Source organism: Rhea americana, unplaced genomic scaffold (genome assembly GCF_003343005.1).
Source record: "Rhea americana isolate MKP2758 unplaced genomic scaffold, rheAme1 scaffold_452, whole genome shotgun sequence".
Classification (NCBI taxonomy): Eukaryota; Metazoa; Chordata; class Aves; order Rheiformes; family Rheidae; genus Rhea; species Rhea americana.
The window spans coordinates 242,901-270,101 of NW_028186593.1; the positions used below are offsets into that span (position 1 = coordinate 242,901).

The 27,201-nt window shown below is 47.2% G+C and overlaps 2 protein-coding genes across 3 annotated transcripts; one reads left to right on the top strand and one right to left on the bottom strand.

Annotated features, from left to right (window-relative positions):
• The first annotated feature begins 8,842 nt into the window (after window positions 1–8,842).
• On the top strand, window positions 8,843–23,908 carry PIP4K2B (phosphatidylinositol-5-phosphate 4-kinase type 2 beta). 2 transcript variants are annotated; one of them, XM_085316151.1, is made up of 9 exons: window positions 8,843–8,960; window positions 10,583–10,679; window positions 14,647–14,799; window positions 15,612–15,758; window positions 16,020–16,058; window positions 17,440–17,553; window positions 17,858–18,116; window positions 18,489–18,592; window positions 19,161–23,908. In XM_085316151.1, the coding sequence occupies exons 1-9, from the start codon at window positions 8,896–8,898 to the stop codon at window positions 19,239–19,241; spliced, it is 1,059 nt and encodes a 352-aa protein (XP_085172277.1). In that variant the 5' UTR covers window positions 8,843–8,895; the 3' UTR covers window positions 19,242–23,908. The 2 variants fall into 2 exon arrangements, with proteins under 2 accessions (XP_085172277.1, XP_085172278.1); XM_085316152.1 differs by having other exon boundaries at window positions 20,757–23,908.
• A 396-nt stretch (window positions 23,909–24,304) lies between these two features.
• On the bottom strand, window positions 24,305–27,195 carry PSMB3 (proteasome 20S subunit beta 3). Its single transcript, XM_085316153.1, has 6 exons — window positions 27,138–27,195; window positions 26,556–26,740; window positions 26,150–26,257; window positions 25,380–25,557; window positions 25,032–25,126; window positions 24,305–24,432 (listed from the first exon to the last, which is right to left on the bottom strand). The coding sequence occupies exons 1-6, from the start codon at window positions 27,138–27,140 to the stop codon at window positions 24,384–24,386; spliced, it is 618 nt and encodes a 205-aa protein (XP_085172279.1). The 5' UTR covers window positions 27,141–27,195; the 3' UTR covers window positions 24,305–24,383.
• Window positions 27,196–27,201: the final 6 nt, after the last annotated feature.

Below are 27,201 nucleotides of genomic sequence, written 5' to 3' on the forward strand. Positions count from 1 at the left end.
CTGAGGGCAGAGCCCTTCCTCGGGTGTTTCCCTGCTGGGACTGGGACTCCTTCCCAAAAGTGCCTTCATCTCTGGGTGGTCCAGGTCCCCTGAGTCAGGGTGTCCTGATCCAGCCTGAGGTGGCTTTAGGTTTCTCTTCCGCTAGATGCTTCCCTTTGCATACCTGCCCCCTCRCACCCACCCATCTTTCCATATCTCCTTCCCCGATGTCCTCTCCTCTGTTCCCCAGTTCTGAGGGCAGCCAACACCATTTGGGGTCACATCTCTCCCTATAGGGTACTGTCCCCTTGGCACACCTCCTGTCTCAGACCAGCGGCTCTCCCCACCCTGAGGATTATTCAACACCCACAGCACTGTACCTTGTCCCAGATGCACGTCCTTCTTGCTCAGGGTAGTCCCTGTGGCCATATTATGGTGAGGGGACTCCCACATGTCAAAGATCCCATGTGTAGAGTGACAATCCTGTTCCTCAGGGTTGGCCACGTGGGGAGGATTATGTGTGCCCCTCGTCTTCATCCTAAAATATAAAGGTCTTTTGTCCCCGACTGTTTAGCCTCATCTCCCTCTGACCTTAGGTTTCAGCTACCAGAACTTGGGCCAGAGGCATCCCCACAGTTTGTGACCTCCATCTCCCAGGGCAGTGCTTGGTACCTGTCTTGGCAGGGAGCTGGGAGTGGCTCCCTTGAAAACGTCTGGGAAGTGCTCAGCTATTTGACCAACCTCTTCTGGAGGCTGCTAAGGCCTTCTTCATATCTTCCTCTGGAAACTTCTCTATCTTATCTAATGGCAGGCAAAAATCCCATGCTGGATGGGGAGGATAGATTTGCTGCTGCTTTCTCTTGGATGTAGGTGATGAATGCTATTTTGAGAGGCTGTCCAGGTGGTCATGGAAAGCTTGCCCCTTCTCAGATTAACACACTTTCGGAGTTCAAAGACAGCTGTTCCTCCAATGGATTAATGTAGGGTTTCCTGGAGAGTGAAGGGGACTTGGGCTTAATTTTTATAGAGAAAAACAGCATTTCTCCTAAAAATAAAATTATATTTCTAGTTTACCTGGCAATGGTGAGAAACCTTCCAAATGTAGTTTAACACAGCGTTGTCTTCCTGAGTTGAAGGATGTTGAGTGCTTGCTGCTCGGAGTCTTGGCCAAGAGGCAGGATAATGAATGTAATTAGGTTTTGATCAGCTTCAGTGGTGTTGTTAGGAGCCCTGCAGAAACAGGGAAATTGTTGGGATTCTTCTCAATTTCATTTGTGGCCTCTTAGGACAGTTGTTGCTTGGTGGCAATTAGCCCTTCTTTTATGTAGCTGTCTGAGTGCTAGGAGTCTGGCAAGGTTTTTAGGCTCTGGATCAGGGCAATAATCTAACTCTTGGAGCACGTGGATGTGAAATGTTTAGGCAAAGAGAGGAAGGCAAGCTGAAAGTTTTATATGAATACTCAGCTGGTAATGAGATTATATTGGATGCACATTATGAAGACACTGCTGCCAGAACTGAAGACCATATCCTGAAGGGCTGGGAAAGGGTTTAGAAAATATCAGCTGTGACCTGCTCACCCTTGGATGCACATCTAGGATTTCCTAACAAATTTTTGCTAGCTCATTTTCCTCCACCTCTCTGCCACTGATCTGAGTTTGCGTTCGGGTGAGCCTTGTGAGTACCTGGAAGAGTTGGTAGCTACTGTGACCATGCTGTAGAGCAGGCTCTGAGCTGAATTATTTCTGTTTACTCAACACATGAGCAGCTGCTTGTCCTGGTCTGTGTTTGAGAGATGATGTTGCTGCTGCTCTGGTTATATGGGAAGTGGAATTGCTTATATGATTCCAGCAGATGGATCTGGACAGTTGWTGAATATTTCCGAGAACATGTTTGAACTTTCTAAGAAATCTTTTGTGGGGTTGTTTAATGTTTGTCTTCTGGACCACAGTTTTTCAAGGAGGGGAGTCTGTGGGGCCCAGCCTAGGGATCCCTGCTGTAAGAGAGGGAGGAAACACTAGTATCAGCACAACCATGAGGCTTGCCAGGAAGATTCTATCAAAATAGTTGCAGTTGAGATGAATTTTTTCATGGACAAATCAAACAAACAACCATTACAAACAACCATTTTTTGCAATCCACCATCTCTGTTGACTGAAGAAATTCCCTTGGGTCCATTAACTGAGTCTGGCAACAGTTCGGCCCTGCCTTGTGTTTAAACAAGCTTGTTAGCAGCTGGTGTGAATACAGCCTATGACGGGTCTGGAGAGGATCAGGAGCAATGATGTGAGCACACCAAGAACAGGAACCGGTTTTGGGAACACCAGTTCCAAGCAGTTCTTTTTAAATAGCAAGTTGGGTCTTGGCTGCCCTGGTGGTCCCTAGCCAGTGTTTAAACTGAACGAATGGGGATCAAGGTGGATCTGTGGCTGGTGAAAGCAGGGCCAGCATGGGTGGTATTAGTCCAGTATTAGTTTATTAGTAAATTTTAAACTTGGAGACCACAAAAGGGAGAGGAAGCTGTGAGAACTGGCACAGGTAGGAGAAGGAAGTGGAGTCACAGAGGTTCACACTTGATTTATGAATATTCTGTAAGCTATCGGGTGGCAATGTAAAATTCAGCAAACGCAGAGATGGTTCCCCTGGAAGCTTTGCTTGCAGCTGCTGTTGTCATGGCATTGGAAGAGGAGATTCAGCTCCTCCTGTCGTATTGTGCTGGTCGTATGTGTGATGCTCCGTGCAGGTTCTCTGCTCCCTGACTGAATGTGTGTGCACGGAAGCTYACCAGGAGCAGAGGGAAACTTGTGATGGTTAGGGAACGTGGAATCCATCTCGCACTGAACAGCAGCGTGAACAGGGTGGTGGTGTGTGATACTGTGGAAACCACAGAAACAATTGTAAGGTGGGGATTATACTGGGCATTGCGGTCCCAGTGAATTTGGGGGTTGTTGGAAAGGTGACTCTTGTTTCTGTTTGTTAAACGAAGAGTTGAGTTTGTGTGGGCTGCGATGATTCTTCTCTAGGTGGCAGTTCATCCACTGGAAAAGATCCTCGGAGCTGTGTGGACGTTGGCAGGGGCCAAGTAGGTATAAGCAAATCCAAATCCATTTCTGTTGAGATGGCTAGATCTCTTCTGCTGGCTCTGTGGGTCTCGCTCGCAGCAGCCTCCTGTGTTCCACAGGCTCCGGTTACTGGCTGAAGCGCCAGCCGATCTCCTAGGACCTTTAGGATTGGTGCCAGCCAGTACAAAACACAACTATTTAGTATTCAACTGAAATAGCAAAATTGGGATTTGCAGCACACTTCTCCCTTCTCTGCAGTGTTGTTTTTGGTGTTGCCATGTTAATTCTAGCCAGAGCAGCATCTGCCACATATCAAATGTGGAAGTCCTATAAATTGGTACTGGCACATGGTAAACAGCATGTATTTGTCCTTTCCAACRCTTGCTGTCTGCTGTGGCTCTAATTGACCTCTGGAGAGTGCAGCATATGGTGATGGCAATGATAGCCAGTGTTAATGATCAAGGCTGGTGGTTCTGAACCTTCACATCCCAGGACCTTCTGTTAAAATAGAGATTCCAGGAGCTCTTTTCCCACTTGAGATATGGAGAGAAAAGAAGGTCCTTCTGGGTAATTCAGCAAGGAAAACTGGGCTTATGTGCCTGTTGTGCYGCAGACTTGCTGTGTAGCCTTGGGCTGGTTGTTTAGCCTTTCCGCTGCTCRGCTCCCCATTTGTACCAGTGCAAGCGTGGGTGCTCGCAAGTGACCTGGGAGGGTGGATGCTTTTAATGGTCCTGAGGCCATGCTAATGTAATGAGTGACAGAGTCTGCCCTGCGATGGTGGGGTGGCAGAGTAATAGCTGGCTGATTCCTCCGCATGTGATGCAGGTGTTGTGCTGCAGCTCCGTCAGGATGCAGGAGCTCTTTCCAGGGGTCTTCAAAGCACTTYGGGAAGAGGTGGTTCCTTGTCACTAACGGGTGCTTTTTCTCTTAAGGCATCCTGATGTCCCCAGAGTGCTAGTAGAGATTATCGACTACAAGATTCATGCTTCCATAGCATTTGCATGGGGGGGTTGTTAGCCTGGATACTGATTAATCATGCTCTAATTCATGGAAAATGGTGTATTTTCTCAGACCAAGTAGTCTCTGCTTTCTGGCTCAACCGTTGCCCATTTGCTGTGCAGTGTTAAGCAGCTGTAAAGTTTGTTACAGATGTGGGTTTGTCTCCATGCTAGTTAAAGTCATTTTGCTATATGTCTTTTACCTACTTCCCTGGAGCATTATAAAATTTAACTAATGCTCACAAAGTACTCTGAGATGCCTGTCTGACAGGCTTTGAGAAGAACAAAGTATTTTTATTTTCCCAAGCAAATTCCTGTTGTAAAGAATCCTAGAGAGTAGGCTCGCATACTCCATCATCTGGATCTTGTTAGTAAACAAATTGCGTTTTCCCATCAATTTACTAATGCTAATTGCCACTTTGAGGCTACAGTCAGGTTTTGAAACAAAATTATGCCTGGCCCATTCGTTCTAACAGCTGTCCCTGAATGACAGAGAATATTGATGTGTCTTTTATTGAAAAAAAAGGATTTGATTTGGTGGGAAAGGCAACTACAGATAAATCCAGGATCTCACTGACTGGTGTTGCTCAAGAATTCCAGTGATCAGGAAATACGAGCATAAAAGGAGGAGGGGAAGGTAGTACTTTTTCAGCCCTATAGGGCTAGGGATGGCCGTAGACTTCTCAGCAGCGTAGGCAAAAATGAATTTTGCTGACTGYGGATGAAGGGCCAGGCCACCTCTGCAGGGGGGAAGGGGAGAGCTGCGGGCTGGGGAGCGGAGAAACCGAGGAGCTGAGCTTGCTGTTCCTCTCGCTGCCAGCAAATGGGGGAGGAGGGTGGCGACGGCGGCTTCGGAGAGAAGAGGGTCTCCCTCCGTCGCRTATTGCTGCTGCTCCCGTATCCTGATCCTCCGTCGGTGCCACCCATCGGCCTTTCTCTCCAGGGCTCTGGTCCAGGCAGAAAAGGCAGCGGGACTGTGGCCATTCTGACACCAGGCAATCTGCTGCCCGAAGCAACAGCCTGCCTGAGCCCTCCTCGCCGGGGCCACCTCCGCACGTAGGGCTGTTTGCCTTGCCGAGAAATTGCTCCTTTGTTCTCAGAAAACGGTGAAACCAGCAGAAAATTTTGAAGCATCTCTTTCTTAGTGCCGCTGCTGTAGTCTAGTGAAGATATCGGTTGGTTGTCTAAAATGTGCCTGAATTTTAAATTCTTTAAGCTGCACTGGGAACCCCGAGAGCCTGGTGTGTATTCGAGCCTCTCGTGAGGCTGATGGGCATGTGCCATCAGCCTGGCTCTGAGCTGGAGAGGAGCAGGAAAATGTCTRATGTTTTGCTGCAAAATGCAGGTGGCAGTGGCAAAATGCAGTTCTTAACCAGTGCTTTCAGTTCAGGTCTGGGACCCTGTCAGGTTGTCTCTGTGCTTTCTGCCCACTGGGGGAATAGAAAACTCCTGAAAAAGGCATAACGTGACTGTGCAAAAGCACAGGCTTATTTTCAAGAGGATTTAMACCAGATTACATCTAAAAGGCTGTATGATTTACAGAAAACAAGCACCACGCTGGGTCTGGATGTAGATCCCTTGTGCTCTAGATCCAGAGTTTTTAACTCTTCCAGTTTTGGGAACTCTAAGGCCTTTGCAGTAGAGGTGTGGAAATACCCTGATCACAGACAGCTGTACRGCACAGACCTGCTCTTTGTAGTCACTGTGTGTCTCCTTGAAGTACTCCGTGGGGCCTGTGATGGTGGACTGACTTGTGGTGACTCTCAGTGGTGCTGTCTGCCTCTGCACCTCCGCTCTCTACAACTACCTCTTCCARCTTAGAGAACCAAGCCCAAGATCTCGCTGTCCCTCTTGTGGCCAGCAGCAGTCTTGGAGATCTCCAGAGCTGCAGCTRCAGGCTTGTACCTGCTTTCTCCAGCTGGGTGACACCTGTTTGCAGGAGAGAGGCAAGTGAGACCTGTGGCAATGGGCTCCCCAGAAGCCAAGGTTTGCTGGGCACCTCATTGCTAGGCACCTTGCCGTGACCTTGCCTTTGCAGCATAAATACACAGACACACATGCTGCTATATATAATCTCCTGCTAAACGCCTCTCCCTGGGGAGAAGACGAGAGAGCAGACATGTGCCAGGCGTTAGTCACGTTGCTCTTGGATGCTGCTCAGATTCCACCACGATAAGCGCAGGAGAGGAACCCTATAGACAGTGCTGTCCGTTGCTGTCCTCTGCTCTCATTTAGGCAAGCTCTCCTAGCGCTTTGCTCAGCACCATGCTGCAGGCCAAGCCCTKTCACCCTTCGGAGGCAACATCTGATGCTGACAACTGTACTGAACAAAGGGATGGTTTGGGATGTCCCTCTTCCAAGGCAGTGTGGGGACAGGGGGCCTTGCATTCCTCTCGCTTTAGGATCCTCAGGAAGGTGTCAAGCATGGGAGTTGCTATGGGAAGGTGAAGTCCCTCTTGCTGAAGAAAATCATCCCAGACCTCTCTCTGCTCTCAGACTGGTGTCAGGAGCAAAGGCGCAGTGGAAATCTGACCAGCAGCTGGAGAGCAGCCTGTGAGTCCTGGGACTAGAAACAGCCCCTTTGGCCCCTTGGCTGCTTTGAGAGGTAGTGATTCTGGCCCCCAAMACAAATCACTTCTTTCTCTGTGCCTCTTCCGGAGCCAGCATCTCGAAACCTCCAGAAGGCTCTGCTGCACGCAGCTGGCAAGGGGGGAGGGTGCTGCCGGGGGGGTTTGCTGGCTGTTGCCAGGCTGTTGTATCTTGGGAAGAGCAGAGGCATCTTTCGAATGAGGCGAGGTATCCTGGCACACCCACTTCTGCCAGTCAGGAGACTTGCAACAGGTACAACATTTGCTATGAGGCTTCTGCTTTGGCAGAAATGAGGACATCCAGAGATGTCTTGGTATCTCACTTTGCTAACATTTGTGTCTGAATTTCTCTTGAGGAGGAGACAATCTCCAAACTGCTGTTCCTGCTCAGCTGTCAGCACCCTTCCTCCCCTCTGATAATAGCTTGTTTGTGTCTTACCCACCACTGAGAAGAGGGCTGAGAACAGACATGTCTCAGGAGCTGTGCTGTCGGACCTCCCCTCCTGTTAGACAGCAGTAATTAGCGGCTGGAAGCAGCACCTCTTTCTTGATACAGAATTAGCTGTTTTGTCTCCCGCACCCTGAAGGGAAATCACTGCATGGGCCTTTCTGATGCGGCTGCCTGCAGAAGAAGCTGGGAGCTGGTCCCCAAGATCTGGGAGATCCCTGCCTGGCCTGTGGTCCTCTTTCCCTTTCCCTTGTTCCAGCTGCAGCTCTAGGAGTGGATCCGTGCAGAATCGAGCCTTTAACTGAAGCCAAGGAGTACTGGCCTTCCTGCTCCATTCTGATTACGAATGGTGGGAGGCGTATGGCATTATTTATTCGTTCATCTGTGCAGCGTTCTCCATACATCCTGAAGCATTTTATGGGAGTGCTTAAAGCTGCTTAGTGATGCTACAGCATAAACACTGGGCAGGGCTTTAAGGAGCACCATCTCTGTTCTTAACTGAACAGTGGCCAGATAACYTTCCCCTTATCTGTTGTGTGGGATGAGTGTCTCTGAAAATAGTCATCTTTTCTCTTAGCAGCGTATATGTGTCTTTCCTTGCAGTCTGACATTTATTAATCTGTTTTTTTTTCCCATTGGCAACAACGGGGAAAAGATGTGAAAAATACGCACCTCATCAAAGGCTTGCTCACATCCTAGACAGCCCGCTGCCCATCTCCAGAGCTGAGGACTTTCATGGTCCTTGCAGAGTTGAGCTGTGCCACAGAGGCTGGTGTAGAATCATTTCCCTGTATCTCCTCCTTGGTAGAGATGGAGCAGTGGTGGATTTGGGCAGTACTATGTATCTTGGTGCRTGCGAGGAGGGGGAATCATCAACTTTTCCCCAGCAGTACCTGCTTGGCACAGTAATGATGGGAATGGTGTTGCAGTGGAATTTCTTTCTAAATCTGCTATGATAATACCAGCTCAGTGAGTTGAGACTTGTGTGGGCCCTGTGAATGAACGACAGTGCATCTGTCCCCAGAAATGTCAGCTCGGTAATTTGCTGCCTCTTGACCTGTTCTTGAATGCTGCCACATCYTTGTTAGTGCACTGACTTGTCTGGTGCAGGGCAGCCGGATACAGCCCAGAGGTGGGTTTTTTCCAATTGATACTTTCACTGCTGAGTGCTGTAGCACGAGGCTGCCTATACAGTAGCAGCTGAACATTCATTCTTCAGCTTCCCTGTGTTCCTGTGGTTGCCACACATGACTAAGGAGCAAAAACAATCTAGTGGAGTGACTCATCCCTTTAGAGAAGGTGGGATAAGAGCAACACGAGACAGCAAGCGTAGAAACAGCATCCACAGGGGAGCCACGCTGTGCTGCACTGAAGCAGTCTGTTCTGGCTGGTCAARTTTTGGTCATCTGTGATTTGTAGCRGTGAGAACTAGTTATGAAACTGGCTGACACAACACTTCCTAAATAAAGAGAAAGRTGATTTCTTTAAAAAATAAAATCTATCTCTTGGTCTGTAGGTTTGTCTCAATTCTGAGCTGCATCTTAAGTGAACAAATGAAGGAGCTGAGGCTGGCTTGGGGAGTACTCACCCTATGACCGAATGAGATGTTTCTGTGGCTTGTAACTACGGTGTTCTCCCAATTGCTTAGCCCAGCGARTCGCTCTGAAAACCTAATGGGTTATACTGCTTCAAGAATGGCTTCTAGGGTATTTGGCATCCCTGCAACTTCATTGGCAATAACTGCAGGACAGTGGAACGTGGGTTTTCAGTCTGTTTTCTTTCTCTTTTAGATCAATGAACTCAGCAATGTTCCTGTCCCTGTCATGTTAATGCCTGATGACTTTAAAGCCTACAGTAAGATTAAGGTGGACAATCATCTATTCAACAAGTAAGTAGATGCTTCCTAATTTGTTATTTATTCCTATAAATAAAGCTCTCTTTGCATTAGGAGGAACTGTCGTGGTGAGGACCTTTTTATTTAATGATTTTAATGTTAGGATCTGTTATGGTTGGACACATGCTCCAAACTGCATCCTGCCAAGACCACTTGGCAGGATATGGGGGACGGGGGGGGGGGTTCTTTCTGTCACAGGGACTTTATCTGGTGGTATGGTATCTGTCCTTTGCGTGATGAGAAGTCTCATAAGGCCAGGCTTAGAAGTGGCAATACTTCAAAGCAAAGCTGGAGCTGGTTAGACATGGATATTCACTGGATTGAGAGATGACGACTATTGTTTTAGCATTTACAAAGTGTGACTTACCCAAAACTCTAGGGCCAGAGTTCACTGCAGGTCCTGGTTAAGCACAACACTGGTGCAGAASTGTTCCTTAACTCTGCTGTGCCTTGTCTGGGTGCCCTGATCAGACCAGCAGATCCAAGACCATGAAGGAGAGGGCAGGAGTTCATTCTGCATGGCCCACCAAGTTCCTTACCTCTTTGAGACTGTTCACCGYAGATGCTTGTGATTCTGCATTGTACCATTGACCCCTCGGGGTTTGTATGGCGACAGCCCCTTATCCTTTCCCAGAAGATTAATTTTGGAAGCCTTTTTGTGACTGGCACTGAGAGCTGTGTTCTCCACCATGGCTCTGTTTGTGCATGTCTGCAATGCTCTGCGATTAACGCTTCATTTTCACCAAGTTTCACAGGCATCAGTTTTCGAGAGTGGGTGTGTGATTCAGAAGTTTGTCTCTCTTCTCTGGCACCTACGATTAGCAGTATCTGTTCTTCCTCTTCTCTCCTCTCCTACATAGATGTTAGTTTTCCATGTGTTGGTGCAAAGGATTCCCATTGAGAACAAGCTGAAAAAATCTTCTAGTGTGGCCAAGCAGAGCCATCTTCTCTGCTTCTTCTCGCTGGGCAGAGTAAGAGCTCTGGGAGGGAGTAGGTGCAGCATCCCTCCGTGGTGGGGAACACTGCATGTTGTGCACTGTGCTGTGGTCTGGGGAGGCCCCGTTCCCAGCTGGCAGGGCCTGGCAGCAAGGCTCGCTCTGTAAAGGGACTGGTCTAGAATGTGCCAGACCGGAGCTGATTCACCCCTTCTGCTTTGCGTTCTGGATGAGACAGTTTGTCTTGTGCTGACCTTTCTTTTGACGCACCAGTGATCTGATCTGAAATCAGAGCCCCCCTTTCCTCCAGCTTTTCATCTTAAACAGTAACAGTGTGTTGCAGGGGGCAGCTGTGTTACTGAACGGAACAAAGCGACAAAGGAGGAGGAAAGAGAAATTATTCTGTCAAATCTGTGCTCGTGACAGGGGAGATTGTTCTGTAAGACAGACATCCTCATCCAGAGAGCCTGTAAGTCAAAGGCTGGATCCTGAAAGCGTTCCTGTGAATAGATGACTTTTGTAGGCATCCAAAGKAACAAGCTGCCCTACTGAGGGTAAATGTTTGCAGATTTGGGCCCTTGTAGGGAGAAGGGGGATTGGATATTCTGGGGATTAGTGATGAAGTGGGAGGAGAATTGAGTTAAATTTCACAAGAATATCTTTCTTTCTGCTTTGCCCTAGGGAAAATTTGCCAAGTCGCTTTAAATTTAAGGAGTACTGTCCGCTGGTGTTCCGAAACCTACGGGAAAGATTTGGGATAGACGATCAAGACTACCAGGTACCCCCTTTTCTCTCCATGCCCTTCTAACTCCTTTGCTTAAGACAGAATTAGAAAGCTGGGGGAGAAACAGTGATATCAATATTCTTGTGTGAACAGCTCTAGCGGCTTATAATCATGGTTTAAAAGGTATTATCATAGCCCTAAGGGCCTTCAGCAATGGAGTAGACCTTCCTGTGCCAGGCACTGAGCAATAGCAGAGTAAAAAAGGTGGTCCCTGCTCCTGAGAGCTTACAGTTTAGGCACAAAATAAGAGGCAGCAGATGGCTGCAGACAGGCAGGAGCTGGAGGAAAACAATGATCTAGTGCAGAACATCTGCAAGGAAAATGATTGTGTTGTGTTTTTGGTTCGGGTGCTGTTCTAACCACGTGTGTGCGCCAAGCATGGGTGCTGTTGAGCTGGGTTTATCAAGGTGGCGGCTGCTTTGGGACGTGTCCCCAAAGGCTGCACGATCAGACCTTCCTTGGAGGGGAGAGATGTTTTCTTGTATTAATGCGACTGCGCTTAAATACAGTGGAAGAGAGATGTTGCAACTCTTACTGCTACAGCAGGGCCTCCCTTCTGCACACAGCTTTTAGGCTTAACGCACACGGGAGATGCGTAACAGCAGGCTGGTGAGAGACCACTTAAATGAGAGGAAAAAAACAATGCAGAAAGAAGAGGATGGCTTTGATAGTTGTGTGACCTTTAGCAGGCCAAGTGTCAGGTAATTAAACCCAGTATCTTTGGCACTCTGCTGCGGCTGATAACAGCTGGCAGTTTGCCAGCACTGGCTGGTCAAGAGCTTCAACCAGCGTATTCACTGTGATCGGCCAGCCCGGAGCAGCACGTTAGCGCTGCAATAGCGGGTGAACGGTGCAAGGTTCTTGCTCTCTCCCTTCTTTACTTCACTTATTGAGCCCTGCTGCCTGTGTTGTGGGGAGAGAGGACATGGGAGCACAGCTATTCTGCCAGTCCCTCCTGCTGGTWGCATATGTGCGTGCCCTTGCCCGTGTGTGTCCTTGCCCATGTGTGTGTACATTGCCCCCCCCCGACTGTCACCATTCTCTGTAATTATATCTAGATTACGGCTTGATCTCCTCCYGTTTCAAGGTTAATGTAATGAAGAGATCTGTTTTCCCTCTCCAGCTGCATGGCTCACTGCACTAGTGAGAAACTGGATCTACTTGATCCGGTTTCTGGTCTCCTGTGGTGGGGGTAAGGCGCAGATGTGTAGCACCTGCACACATCTCTACCCCCTYGTTCCCAGACCAAGGGGGGAGCATCTGTGGTCCCTCTGTGAGAAGGAGTGTGCTCTGAGCGTTGCTGTTGGGGGCTTTTTGCTTCTTTATGTGTCTGTGTCTCAGAGTTGTCTCTCTCCTGGCTGCTGGGGTCCATCATACTCTGCTGCCTGCTCTCAGGCATGTTGGAGCTGGGCACCCGACAGTGTTTGCTCAGAGCAAGACGCATTTTTCATAGCAGAACTGACAGTTTTCTTTGCTTTTCTTCTGCAAGGGGCTGGCCGTCCCCAGGAGGAATAGCAAACGCTGGCTGCTGCCTCGTGGCGGCCTGTYGCAGCTCTGGCCTGGGTGAGTGCCCGTCTGCTGACGGAGGTAGAGCTGAGCCCAGCAAGGAGGCAGGTGGCGGTGCTTGTGCGTCCGTGTGCCCAGTGCCTCGTAATTACCTGCAAGCCACGAGTCGCACACGCAGAACGCTCCGGCTTCTGACAGAAGATCTCTCTTATTTTGGAGACGTGGCTGCTCAGTTCATGCTTTTCTTGAATGCGTTCCTGTTAGATGATTAATTTTATTTGCTCCCTCCTACCGTCAGGCCCGTTTGCTAGGCAGCAATGGCGCTTCGCCAGGAGAAGCGGTACCGTTGCCCCCTGGTCTGCTAACAGTGTCTATAGCCAGGATGCGTGTGGCTCCTGAGGAGGCTGCTTGGCCAGSAGCACCCTGCCCCTTGGGCTGGCTGTACCAGGGAACTGCTCTGTGTGCTGCCTTTCTCCATACCCCTCAGTGCACCTCTTGCATGTGGTGAAGTCACTAGCTCCTAATTATTTTTGTTTTCAGTCCATCTGCTGTAGTATATTTTAGATTTTCTCTATTTTAAGAATTGATCAGAACCATGTGGACTAACTTATGTGGAAGTACGCACAGTCATGTTGGTTCCCTCTTTACCTGCCYGTCATTTCGTTTGTGTTGTACTTGTTGCTCCGAACTGGTACTTCTCCCATTTCTGAGGCAGAGCAGTTTGTCTGTTTAAAAGTATCCACCTAGAATGGAAAGCAGAAGACATTCACTGAGCTGAATTCAGGTGGATGAAATGCGAYGGCTCGAGTGCGAGTTAAGCTAGGATGCTAAATTTAACACCCAAACTCCGGAGGAGGTGGGAGTGACAGGAAGGGAATGAAGTAAACCTGAGGACTGTGAGTTTGGTAATGTCCATATGTGGTCACAATTTCTGCTTCCCATCTCCTCTAGAAAAAAGGCTCTGTGGTTTTGAGGTGATGGGTGTTTAAACTGTGTAGCACAGACTCATTTGCAAACATCAGCAAGAAGCAGGATGGTTTTTTTTTTGGCTCTATTTTTCTGACAGTTTCTAAAGCTATTGGCAGGAGCAGAGTTTTTCCCCTGCTTCATTAAAGTTTTAAAAGCTTTAAATGCTTCATTCTGAAAGGAAACCTCTCGGCTCACTTGCAGCGTGACATGGTAAGTCCCTCGCTCGCAGCAGGCTCGGCTCGCCCGCGCGCCCGTGGCTGCGGAAGAGCAGGCTCCCTCTGCTGTCTGCTTCCCCAGAGCAGCCGAGGCGAGGAGAGCCCAGCGTAACTRGCAGCTAAAAGAGACATCGCGCAGTGCATTGTCCAGCCCTGAGGTCCTGAAAAGCACACCTACCTCGAGCTAAAAGCCAAGATCCAGACATCTGTAYAGCTGTTTCAGAGCGTAGCTCTCCCCTTATGCTTGCATCAATGGTAAGGAAATACTAGGGAGATCCAATACCAGYAGCTGGCAAAATGGCTTCTGAACAGACACTGGTAACAGAAGTGCAGGGGTTGGGAGGCAGTTGCTGAGAAGTGACAGAGAAAACGAGCAGGCAGCTGGTGACCTGACTGCTAGGTTAGTCAGGAGGACGTGAGGTGTCCGTGACAGTGGGACGAGGCTCGCGCCAAGCCCTTCTGCATGGGGAGAGGAGTCAGGATGGGATCAGAACAAGGAGCTCGCACCATGGTACAGGGGAAATGGTAGATACCTGCTCTGCAGTTTGCTTTGGATTTTCCAGTTGTGCTGCAAATATAGAGAGAAGCTGCAATGTTTTGTTGCTAAGGATGGAGACAGGAATATAAAGATAAATGCTGTTGGCTGTCAGAAGAACAACCGATCTATTTATACCTACTAATCCTTTTTGTCCAATTGTAAGAATAGCAGAAGCTGAGGGTGGCTTTTGGTTTCAGTATGACCTGTAAAGAATTCCCCAACAAGACTTTTGCCAGTTAATGCTGCTTTTTGACRGAAAAGAAGTCAGGCCATTTCTTAGACCTTGGAAATACCCTGATTGTCCTTAGTTTTCCAGGAGGAACTCCTAAGATGTATAAACTTGCGTATACTGCCTCCTTAAAGACTCATTAGTAAAGAATATCTTCAAAAATATGTGACCAGATGTTGGAGTAAGACATGATAACGAATTGAAGGTGCAGCTAAACCCCATGTCCAGACTTCTAAAGTGAGTGGTTTAACCTCTGCAGTGCTGCGCACTCAGGGATGCTTGCCTACAACCATCATGACTGTAGTTGGTTTGCGAATGTGCTCTGAACTCTGGCCAGGACACTGGCACAGTTACAAAGGTGGAACACCGAGTCCCTGGGATGTCTGTTCTTCCACAGCCAGCCAGGATGTGGAGCTGGCTCTGGTCACCCATGCCGTATTTACTTTCCAAGACTGCTCCTATTTCTTCTCTGTCCTCCCCACCTTTTTGTTCTGGTTCCCTCAGAACTCGGTGACACGAAGTGCCCCAGTGAACAGTGACAGCCAGGGCCGATGCGGGGCCCGGTTCCTCACCACCTATGACAGGAGGTTTGTCATTAAGGCAGTGTCAAGCGAGGATGTAGCGGAGATGCACAACATCTTAAAGAAGTACCATCAGGTATGGTGAGTTTGGAACCCTGGGGGGGGAGGTGGTGAACACCTCGGGGAGCATCTTGTGATCTGCTGGGGAGCTGGAGCTTGGATTCACTGTGAGCAACCTGACAGAGCCTACCAACAGCTTTTGCAGAGGAAAGCAGTGCTCCTTAGCATCAGAGAGCCAATTAGGGCATAGCTGTCTGCTTCTTCGCAGTGCTGAGCCCCTCCGTGGCTCACCCTGTTCCTTACATCAATAAATTTTGGATTACTAATACCTAAAAGCAGTAAACATGATCCTGATCAATAGGCCTTGAATTAGACTTTCCAGAGGRACCTGAGAGGAGACAACTGCTGGAATTGTTACTGGAAGGAATGAGGGGCAGCATGGGACAASTGGAAATGTTCTAGCCTAGATTGCATTGTCAGCCCATCCATCTACTCTTTACTCTCAGATACAGTCACATAACTACAAAGAGTGAAGTTAGCCGGTGTGAAGAACAGACTCGCCCAGCTGAGACTGGGCGGCTGACACACACACCTAGCCTGTTACAACAGGCTGGACACACACACACACACACACACACACACACACACACACACACAGTGGGATGTTCTGCCTCAGCTTGGGGCTGAAAGCATCTTGCAGTGCCCTAGCTTGCTTTGCTCGAAGTGCTGGGAGCTATTTGCAACCCTCCTCTCCTTTCACAGGAGTGTCAGGTGGCTGGAACTAGAAACCTCCTTTTCAGCTTTTTGCTGGGCTTGTATTGTGTCAGAAATTGGTTTTGTGTGACAGTACCATCGTTTTCTGCCTTTCCCTTCCCCATTGCCCTCCAGTTCATAGTGGAGTGTCATGGGAACACCCTCCTGCCTCAGTTCCTGGGCATGTACCGGCTCACCGTGGATGGGGTGGAAACCTATATGGTGGTTACCAGGAACGTGTTTAGTCACAGGCTGACTGTGCACCGGAAGTACGACCTGAAGGTGAGTGTGTGGAGGGACATGATGGAGGTGTAGACTGCTTTTCRAGATGGTGGTAACTGGGCTTTTTAAGACATTCTTGATAAGATCCTGGGCTTTGCTTTTTGCTTGGAGGCAGAGAGGGGAAAATGACTTTAAAAATACTTTCTTTTTTTTTTCCTGCATGAAGGAATTAAATTAATTGGCATCAATACATTCTTCAGGAATACAATGTCTAGTGTGCCAATGGCCTTTCCTTTATTATTATTATTATTTTTTCCCCAGGGCTCAACAGTATCCAGGGAAGCAAGTGATAAAGAAAAGGTATGGACATCCCTCAGTGGCCTTTTCTTCCTCCTGGTTGGTGGGAGTGAGTGGGATCCATATGACTGCTCTCTTTTGCAAAGGGAGTACTGGCCAGGGGAGATTAAATGAGCCTGAAGTGACAACATGTTTCTGTCCCACCTTTCAGGCTGTGCCCAGTAACTACTCAGGAAGAGATGATGCAGACACCTGGCAGAGTGCAGATCTGGTGCTGCCAGGCTTGTTATGTTGACACTGCCAAGAGTAGGGGGAACTTCTTGAGGGRCAGTTCCACAAGTATCATCAAATTCCAAATTAATGTGATGGTGCCTTTATGGAAAGATTTATTCACAGTGCTCCCCTCTGTGCCAAGCTGAGTCAGATCAGCAGTTAGCTTTTGCAACAGACACTTTTGTAAAGCAGACTAAGCCCCTCTCAGCTTCTTTGCATATCTCAACATGTTTGTAGATTTAGATTCTGGTCTCTTTAGGGAGCTTGTAAGTCTTGCGCCTGCAGAGCTGCAGCTGTGACACTACCATTGAAAGTCCTGTTGAAATCACAGCAGTAACTCATGGTACTATATTTTTTGCATGTGCCCATGGGCTTTGCAGGTTTGCGACTACTGAGTAAGTCTACTCCAGCCTGTCCCAAAATTAGATCTCTGACATGAGCCGAGGAACTCCCTTTTATACTGAAGACTCTGGCATCAAGGCATGGCTTCACGGTGCTCAAGTGTCCCTGGCTTGCTGGCTGTTTACTCTAGCTTTTCCTGCTTATTTAGTTTCTCAGACCATTCCTATTAGATCTATATAAAGCTACTACACAGTCGTATATCATTCTGAGAACAAAATAATTGAATTCCCAGTTGCACAAAGGGGTTGTATGTTCTTCTATATCCCTGAGAAATCCTTGGGGCCTGTTGCAAGCAGATTCCCCAAAATACAGTGGTTTTAATTTTTTTCCTCAAGTCTTTAGGGAGATAAGTATTTTTTTTTTCAAGTCTCCTTCCTCCTCCTCCTTCCCCACTGGAAGCCAATGAAATGCATCTCTTTTCTATTCTGGGAGCTGGTTGGACCATCTCTGGCTAGATGCTAGCTGTCAAGCTCTCAGCCTGCAGCAAATCTTCCCGACACGCTTTAAAGTAGAGTTGCTCTTGGTGTTTCCCTCCAGTTCCCCCTAGGTACAGCTCAGCACATGGATTCATTGAGAAATACTCTGCTCTGCCTGATGCCATTTTCATCCTTAATGGACAAGATGAACCACTTTGTTGTAGAAAGAGGCAAGAGACATCTTGATGCCACCCCACACTTAGTCGGAGTCACTGCAATTGACCCATTGATCAGTGTACCAGCCCTCCTGCAAGAGGGAGGGTGTAGGAATTTGACACAGCTTTTCCTTGCAGGCCAAGGATCTGCCAACGTTCAAGGACAATGACTTCTTGAATGAGGGTCAGAAGCTGCATGTTGGAGAAGAGAGCAAGAAGAACTTCCTTGAAAAGCTGAAGCGGGACGTGGAGGTAGAGTTTCCTGGGGAGCAGCTGTTACTCTGAGTGGGTCTCCCATAACTTGGTCCTCATGGTAGCTGATGGCCCAAAGGGTACAGCAGCAACTAGAAAGCAAGTTGTTCCTTGAGCAGTCAAGCAAATGTGGCCAGGGTTATGCTGGTGGCAGAGGGCATATGAGCTCCTGTGTCAGTTCCGTGAGTCTAATAAGGGTTTAGCTCTCACTACAGTCTTTTCTTAGGGAGACACTGGCAGGGTAGGACTGAGGGTCTCTGATCCCACATGCATGCTAGTGTTCTCACTCATCTCCCTTTCCCAGTTTCTAGCTCAACTGAAGATCATGGACTACAGCCTGCTGGTTGGAATCCACGATGTTGACCGGGCAGAGCAAGAAGAGATGGAAGTAGAGGATCGGGCAGAAGATGAGGAATGTGAGAACGATGGTCTCAGTGGCAACCCCATTTCCTCCTATGGCACGCCCCCTGACAGCCCAGGCAACCTCCTCAACTACCCTCGCTTCTTTGGGCCTGGAGAGTTTGATCCTTCTGTTGACGTCTATGCTATGAAAAGCCACGAAAGTAAGTATCATGGAATCTTGCCCTGGAGAAGGTCTGGAGGACAGAGGACATGTCTTGGAGTTTGGCTGGGCTAAATGGAGTGGAAGGAATGTCCACAGAGAGAATAACCTTGCCAACTCTCTCACCTTCACTATGCAGTCCCTGGTTGTGGACGGTGTCAGAAGGGGCAAAAGCGATGCTCAGAATAGTGGGGTGTTTGAAGAATGTGCGGGCCTCCAGTCTGTTGTTTCCAGTCCTTCTACAGCCTCCAGATGCCTTGCTTTCTTTGCTAGCTGCATCGAGATAGATCTGCCATATATTTCTTAAGGAGGGGGGTATCGCTGGGCTTTGCTCGCAGCTCAAGGTGTGCTAGCAACTCTCTTGCCTTGCTAGGTGCTCCCAAGAAGGAAGTGTACTTCATGGCCATTATAGACATTCTTACGCCATACGATGCGAAGAAGAAAGCTGCACATGCTGCCAAAACAGTGAAACATGGGGTAAGCAGCCTGCCACCTGCAAGGAGGATGGGCTTTTGGGCTTCTGCTTCGTTTGCATGCCTGCATGTGTGTGTATGAGATATCTCCTGATTTTCCACTAGTCTGGAAATTCTCCAGTGATTTCATGGCCAAGTACAGCTCTTCCCTCTTCCCCTCTCCTCAGACTGTATTGGAAGGGCTTTCCCTCTGGTTGGTTGATCATGACAGTGAGACCTCAGGTTCCCTGTTCATTCTCCCTCTTGGAGCAGAACAGAGGGATCCAGACAGTTCTTCATTCTCCTCCCAAATCTCCTCTAAACCATGAAGGAATAAATCCAAAGCCTTGATTCAGTGGCATCCAGCAAATCCAGATGGGACTGAAATCAGTTCCTTTGAGGATCTCACTAGACCTCTCAGGGTGTTGGTTGTTTCTTGAATTTGCAAGTCCATTTGTGTGTCYTTCCCAGGAGATCCAGGCTGTGCTGGTACAATCCCTCCCTGCTGTTCTCCCTCATCCACCCTTCGCAGTGCTGCAGGGTCTGCCCCAATAGAAGGGTGTTGCGACTTATCTCTCCTCTCTGCCTTGCAGGCCGGGGCAGAGATCTCCACCGTGAACCCAGAGCAGTACTCTAAACGCTTCAATGAATTTATGTCCAATATCCTGACATAGTCGTCTTCAGCCTTCAGCGAGAAATGAAGAGAAGAGGGGCTACTTCCAAACAGAGAATGCAGCCTGTGACACTAAAACAGACACTGTAGCAGCATGTGGGGTGTGCGTGCGTGTGCGTGTGTGTGTGTGWGAGCAAGAATGAGTGTGTGGCACTGTGTGACTTAAAACTAATTCTAAGTGCACCCTCCAAGAGTCCACTTGACCCAGGTGGAAAAGTGGATTTTTATGTTACAGAAGTGCCCAGACATAGATTTGAGGGCTTTTTAAAACAAGAAAAGTGCATTGTTTCAGCACTGCTCTTTCTAATGACGTTTTCTCCTCTCTGATCTGTAGGGATATGACACGTGGCACTGTATAAAAGGGGTCACTCTAGATCATGTTCAGTGAGAGTGAAGCAGTGCCTGATTCCACAAACTACTACTACTTTTTTTATTGGACCGTCTTTACCAGAAAGACGTAAAAGCCCTTTTATTTCCCTCTTGGTAGGAATTGGAAGAAAATTGCTCACCATTTCAAGGATGGAAAATGTTACTCTGATAAGGAGGAGTCGCTGAACTTTAACTAGGTAAATTCAGACTGGGACACTTTATATTTTTTGGTTAATTTAATTAAATAAAACTTTTTTTTGTAACTGCACTTGATTTACAAGAAAGATGAGGGAAATGAACATCTACCAAAGATGATCATGTAAAAAGGTGCAACTCCTAAGAGCCTAAAAAAAAAAGTGTGAGAAGTAGTAGAGACCTTGAACAGCCTCAGAAAATAATGTGCTCGGCCCCATCATGCTTTCAGTTGGCTAGCTGTGAAGATTTCATAAAAGAAAAAAAATGCATTTTGTACCTGTAGATTTTGGATAGTAGTTGACTACCTGGAACATTTTCCTGTCACATTTCAGTCAGGAATTGCCGTGTCTCTTAGGTTAGAGCGCTTCACATCACAGTTCTGCCAGTGTTAATCTAGCTAATGTTTGTCTTCCTAACTCGCCCAGGCTGCAACAGGTACTTGAATTTGTTTCCTGACAGAGGTTCTTGGGCTAGTTGGTTTATTTTTTAAAAGGCAATGCGACTTGCACGCGAAGGAATTGGACTTGCTACTGGTGGGAAGTGCTGGAGCTGTGACCGTGGAGCAACTTCCACTGCTTAAGAGGACTCAAGACTTGAGCTGTGATTGTTTTTACTCCTCTCCACTCTGTACTCCTCTCTAGAGTGACAGTTGAGGAGCGGAAATCTTTGAACACTTGCGCCAGATTATTTTTCCCCCTAAGGAATTGGAACTGATTTGCGTGACTGAATAACCTCCTGTTTTGTCTCCAGAATGCTTGTAATATTTTTCATAGCCAAGCTTGTCAGACTTGCTTTGGGTTTCATTAGCTCTGCTGCACAACAGTTACAGACCTTTTGGTTCTTTTTTTAGTTTTCTTTTTATGCAGGATTTAGCATTTGGAACAAACCTCTTGCAGTTGAAACATGTTGCTTATCTGCCTTGAAACTGTTTTCACATATGCCTTTGTTTCAGGAATAAGCTGTTTGAATGTCTGTCCTGTGCTGTAACGCGTGCTACAGTTTGGTGTGTGGAATTTGGTTCTTTTGAGAGATAACTGGTGCTCATCACATCCTGGTAATTTCCCTAGACTAACACTAGCTCTGGTCTGGATTCTGAATGTGGGCTTGCTTTTTTATGTTCATACCCACATTCTYGATGTGAATCCCACAGGTTTCAGCTTTGAAGGGGACAAAAGGGGGCTAAAGTTTCAGCCCATAAGAGTGCACTGTAAATAGAGTCTTTAAGAAGTCAAAATTTAATATTGGGGGTCATAATGGGATATGAATCTTTTTTTTTCATTCATGGATCGTTCCCTTTGACATGGGACAAGTTTCTTCTGCCACTGTAGTCCAGTCCCTATTCTGTGTAATGTGGGGCTAGCACGCCACTGAGAGTCTAAAGAGTCTCGTGTCTTAAGGTGTGTAGCTGGAAAAGCCACAAAACAAATGCAGATATGAGAACACTTTATAAAGGGAGGAAATAGAGGGTGTCATCAGCTTAGTTTTGTGGGCATTATATTGGTTGCTTTTCTCTTATACAATAAGCACTTAAGTTTACTATAAATTAGAAACTAAATACCAGTGACTTTTTATTCCTGACAGTTTTTTTAACTCTGCATTGAATCTGCAAGTTTGGCCTGGTAAGTTTGCCTTTGTCTTTTGGGGAAATTAGCAGGTACCTTTTAAATTGTTTATCTTCAAGTCATGTATTAAAAAAGAAATGAAAATGGGGGAGGAAGAGAAAAGGAAATTAGTAAACTGCAGACATACTACACAGAGACACTACAAACCCAAAGACAGTAGAAGGATGAAGCTTGCATAGCTAGGAGCAGCAGACTCATTCACTGAATTTCATAAACAGGAATTGAAATTAAAATGGAGTTAGTTCCTGCAGCATTCTTTACAGAACTCATGATACTAAGGGCTCAAGAATAGTTAACTGTATTTTCTTACTCCACTCCAAATGGAGAGAAAAACCTCCTGCTAGAATTAAATTGGCTGTCTCTGGCTCAAGTGATGTAAAAAGCCCTATAAGCTCTATTCACTTTTAGCACTTCCCAATTCTGCCACTTCTGTCGAGTTGCCATACTGTGTGTATTAAAGTAATTAAATGCAATTTTCTCACTTAATGATGTATTACCCAGGTATATAACTTTGTTTAACATAAGCATTTTGTATATTGTTTACATTTTGAGAGGTAGCATTATGTTAAAATGCTAATTTTTGTTTCTAGACAGTATTTTTATTACCAGAATAAGAGGTGAAGCTGCAAATATTTGTTTTGTTTTAAAAGGGACTTTTTGCTTTTGTTTTTGTTTTGTTTTGTTTTTTAATCTTGTTTTAGGTCACTTTTTTAACTCAAGTATTTAAAAAGAAAACCCAGCCCTTTCAATCCTGGTTTTACAACTGCTTGTGCTAGTTTGATGTCTGTTTTTGGTGTGAATTTAGTTCTAGTTTGCTGAACGTAGATATTTCTGTCTGTAKCATGTACCCTGCAGAACACTTTACACTGAAGTGCATTTGACTGAAAAACACCACTCAGCTGAAAGAGTTGCAGCAGGTAGACGGATCGCTCAGATCCCTGTCAGAGTGCAGCAGAGTCTCTAACATGAGAAGTTACTGCTTTATTTTTTCAGGAAATTGCAGTGCAATTCTTGGTCAACTGGAGTTTAAAAAACAACAGCAAAAAATGTTAGTGTGCAGTGTCTCTCTCCAGTACCTGAAGGCAGTTTGTGTTTGGGTAGGGAGCTGCAGGATTCGAGTCCTACCTATACTGAAGGTGTCTCTGTCTTTCTGAACATGGGCCTAATCTGTCAAAATCAAGAAYTGAAAACTGTATTGAACCTAGAACATGTCTGTTCCCTTTTGAGATAGCTCCTAAGGCATAAAAAGAGTGGGAGAAGAAAGACAGAGTGAAGAGTCCCAGTTTAGGTGCCGTTCTGCCCCAATAGTGCAATAAAAAGGACACCTGAGAACATGATGGCTCATCCTTTACATAGGAACCTCTTGTTCTGGAGGCAGCAGGCAGCACCCGTCCTCTGTGTCAGCTTTGTGCCATTGCTCGGAGGAGGGCCTGGTGTCAGCAGGAGTTCACACCTCGCAGCGAGGAGCAGTGGAATCCTTCCCCCTTGTCTCATACACTGCCTCTGATTGATCTGGTTTTAATTATAAAAGCCATGGTGATACAGTTTATCCCTGGGGAAACTTCTGAGGTAGTAGAGGACTACAAATTTTCCCGCATAAATGAGCTGTAGTCCCACATCCGAAATCCTGGTTTTGAGTTGGATTATCATATAGCAGAAACACTAAAACATGTGAGTTCTATTCCCTCTCTGGAAGAAAGCAGGAGCTTTCTCCTCCAGAGCACAACCACAGCTACCTTCAACTGGGGACCAGCCTCTTAGTCCARTAAAGGCACAAAGCAGGGTTTTATTGCAGTTATGGACCATGGTTGGTAGGGGTTGTGTCTTAGCCTCAACTGACATGCCTCCCAGTCCTATGACTGACTGAAACTTGGTTTGCAACACTGCGTAACTGATCTGAGACAGGCTGTCATTGCAACAATAGGTCCAAAACCAAAATAGTTCTCTACTCCTCTGTGTGTTTTTAATGCCCCGTTTCAGAATTTGCTTGTCAACTTCCCAGACTTCTGCAGAGCCATTGTCCAGTATCTGTATTAGCCACTACTGATTTTCCTTGCTCTTTGAAATGAATTCTTGTGTAATAGCACTGGCAAAGCTTGGGGAATGAACTTCTGGTCATCCATCATTTTCAGTGATTTCAGTTTTCACCACTCAGAACTCGTGCTGGTCTTTGTTTAGTTGCTCAGTGCAGCTGGATTGACTTTGTGTCAAGTGAGTCTATTACACACAGGTCACGAAGGTGGGCAGGGCTAATCAGTGCAACTGAAAAAATGTGAATAAATTAAGTTTAATCTAAAACTTTTTTTTATATAAAAAAGCATTCTAGGTTTTTTCACTGCTGTTTTTTAAATAGGAATTTTAAGTCCTCTGTGCTTGTCTGTTTGCTAGGAGCAGTTTGAGACACTGTTACTGTTTTGAAATGCATGCATGTTACAAGATGAGTCTCCAACCAGAGAAAAAAATAAAATTAAAACTTTGTGTACATCTGTTCTTTATTGTTGTCTTCTTTAAAGTGTTCTAATAATCAACTGTTATGTTGTGAGGTATGTGGTCATTTTAAGGAAGTCTTACTACAGCTGGAAAAGTCTGTTTATACCTGCCTATAAATTGGAGCTCTTAAATAAGAACTGATTCTACCCCATATCAAGTATTGGACATGAGAAAATTTAGAGCTGAGAAGAAAAACGGGTATCTCCACACTGCCTGAAGGAGATGCTGCTGATTCCCTGGGTGTTCCTGAAAGCCAGTTACTCAGATACAGTGTGTTGAGAGGATTAGTTACAGGTAGCTCAGAGAGAAAGGTAGTCACTTTTTGAGAGCTTTAGAGTGAGATAAGAACTTAATCCTAACATTCGTTATTAAGAAAAAGAAAGTTAACTACAACAGAGGAGAAGAGTTTTATTTTAAAAAAGTTACAAGTAGACTGGGATGTGAAACACGGGAACAGCTGTGCTGGGCTAGTCCATGCGAGCTTTCAGGGTCCTCGTGGTGATCTTGTCTTTTTCACTAGACAGGGAAGAGAACAAGGAGATTGTTAATAAGTGAGTGTTAMCATCTCCATACAGATTGTCATTTTATTGGGAAAAGGGACTGTGCAATGTTGTTTACAACCGAGTGCATAATCCCCATCCTCCCACCTCTGCACCCCAGGGCAGTTCACCAGGTTCAGTAAGCAGCARTGCCTGGGATATGGCTCAGGAATCATGGAGAAACAGCACTAAGAACAAAATAAGATGSTCCTGAAGCAAGCCTGATGCAAAGTCAGGAAGTTAACCTTGTATCCCACTATGGCAAATGGCACCCACATGGCCCACGTCACCTGTACGTGAGGAGTCGCAGCCCTGGGTTCTGATGGGAATGCAGCTAGGGAATCCCTGTTCAGCAAGGGTCTGACCCTAGACTTATTCTTCCACGGCTACTGCAGTTCTGGCAATAGCCATGAACAGAGAGCAAGTATGAGTAATAAARCGATGTTTAACATGGACAAAACATTGCTGAAAGGGAGCAGGACTAATAATACCCTGGAAACCAATCCCCCAACTGACATAAACGTGCAACTTGTTAAATTCTACCTCTTCTCTGTAGGGAAAAAGAGCTGCACTTACATTATGTGTACTATAACACCCATTCCAGATATGGCATCTCTGTCCACTGCATTCAACATGGCCTGTGAGATTGTTTCAAAGAGGTGATCTGGTTCCTGAAGAACAGAAACTATTTTAGCAGGTATAAAAACTGAATGTTGAGTCATCAGATTTTGTTTAAACCCAAAATACCATCCAAGAGGCTAAAAGATTTTTTCTGCAAACTACTATAAGCTATAGCCTCTCTCTTCTGAGCTCATTCTGAAGTACCACAGGATGAAGCTTCATCCAATACAGGTATCTCAAGTTCTTCAGTTAACAGGGGAAGGCTGATCCAAGAATCAGAGCTGAACTTGCCACCTCACTCACCATGTCGGGCTCCCAGAGGGACTCGCACATGCCATACATCTGCTCCGAGCAAGTGCCGCTGACCACAAAGTCATCGGTTATCATCGGGCAGCCGATCAGGTCTAGAGAGCAGATGAAAGGTTCGTGCGTTACGGGGTCCAGCCCGGCAATGACTGGTTCCGTGTARTAAGGTCCAAACCTGTGAAGAACAACACGACATAGCAGTCCAACCACACTGAAGCAGTTCCAGGTCCTGCCTAAATAACCATATAAGATTATATTAAACAGTAAGATCTAAAGAGACTCTAGAATTTGGGYCCAAGTTTGAGTATTTATCAAGTAATTTAATTTGATGGAATAAAATTGTTTAAAATGGACTGAAGCTGAACTCCCTGCCAATCAAGAGTTTTTTTTTTTCAGTATTTCCCTCTTTGCTTCTAATTTCTGTATAGGGGCAAGCTACTGCTTCCTTTCAGTTAAGGATCAGATTTGCATCTACGCTTCAGTCCTAGGCAACCATTGGTACAGAGACTTTCATTCATTACCAGTAAAAAGCTATACAAGTTACAGATGAACAGAAATGCTAGACTGTGGCTAGCTGTTGCACAGATCTGTCTATTAATCAAGCACTAGTTAAGCTAACACTGTCACTAAAGTTTGGTTTTTTCCATACTACAAGTCTCTACAGGAGCACTCCWCAGCCTCCCACCTCTCTAGGATCAGATCAATTCCAGTAACCACAGCCTGCCTTCACTAACGTGGTCGAAGTGACTCCGTTGTTTGACAGTTACCGTCTCTCATAGAGTAGATTAGAAACCATGCTCATAAAAGTTTGAGGTTTGATTTGCCTTCCTTCCTTCAGTTCATAGAGGTTCAGCCTGAACTTCAGTCTCTGGGCACTGCAAGAAGAGATGAGAATCAGTGTTAAAGCAGAAGCAGATTCCTTCTGCATCCAYCTTCACACAAGCTTGAACTGTTTTATTGCATGCTGACAGATACCAACTCCTGATGCRTGCCTGAGGCAGGTAGATACTCTAGATGGAAAGCCCCAGTGACAAGAGGAGGAATGCTGGTACCTAGCTACTACAGCCTCCTCCATGAATAAACAAAAACACTTAAGCTCAACATAAACTGCCACTTAACAAAACATGCCTCTCACAGGCTCAACACTAGACCGCAGGTGAAGGCATCACTTACACGGTCTGCACGTCTGTGGCTAGCCCAGCCAATCCAATATACAGTCTCTCTCCCATATGGAAAATCTTCTGGAAGTCCGTGGTCACCATCTGCGCTTGGATTCCAAACCGCCGGTCCGCAGCRATGGCCACGCAGTTCTTCCCCTTCATGGCCATCACGGCCCCGCCGTTATATGACATAATCGACTAGGAGAGAGGCAGCAGGCACCGTGGGGCGGCGGAGAGTCGCCCAGGCCCTGCCTCCCGCGCCAGCGCGCCCAGGTGCCCCCAGCCGCCCCCCTCCAGCTCTTGGCCAGCGGGGGAGCCTGCGGGGCCGGCAGGGAGGGCCCGGACACCCGCAGGCTGCAGCGCAGGCAGCCGCCACGTCCCCGGGGGAGAAAAGGGGGAAAAAAAAACCAGCCCCCAAATCCCCCCAGTCCCGCCCCGCTTCGGCCGCGCACGGGCCCGCCCGGCCCGGGGCGCCCGCAGGCCGCGTCCTGCCGGCCCCGCGCGGCGGGACCCCCCCAGGCCCCGCGGCCCCGGCGCCCCTCCGAGCCGCCTCCGCCCGCCCCGGCCCCGGCCCCGGCCCCGGCCCCGCGCTCACCATGGCGCCGGCCGCTGAGACACCACCAGGCCCCGCACCGCTTCCCCGCCGCTCCGGCCTCCCC

Excerpts from the sequence above, each read along its gene's own strand:
- PIP4K2B (XM_085316151.1), top strand. The coding sequence starts at position 8,896 with ATGTTAATGCCTGATGACTTTAAAGCCTACAGTAAGATTAAGGTGGAC. Across the intron at positions 8,961-10,582 it reads GACAATCATCTATTCAACAA|GGAAAATTTGCCAAGTCGCT; the intron begins GTAAGTAGATGC and ends GCTTTGCCCTAG. Across the intron at positions 18,117-18,488 it reads TGCTATGAAAAGCCACGAAA|GTGCTCCCAAGAAGGAAGTG; the intron begins GTAAGTATCATG and ends TTGCCTTGCTAG.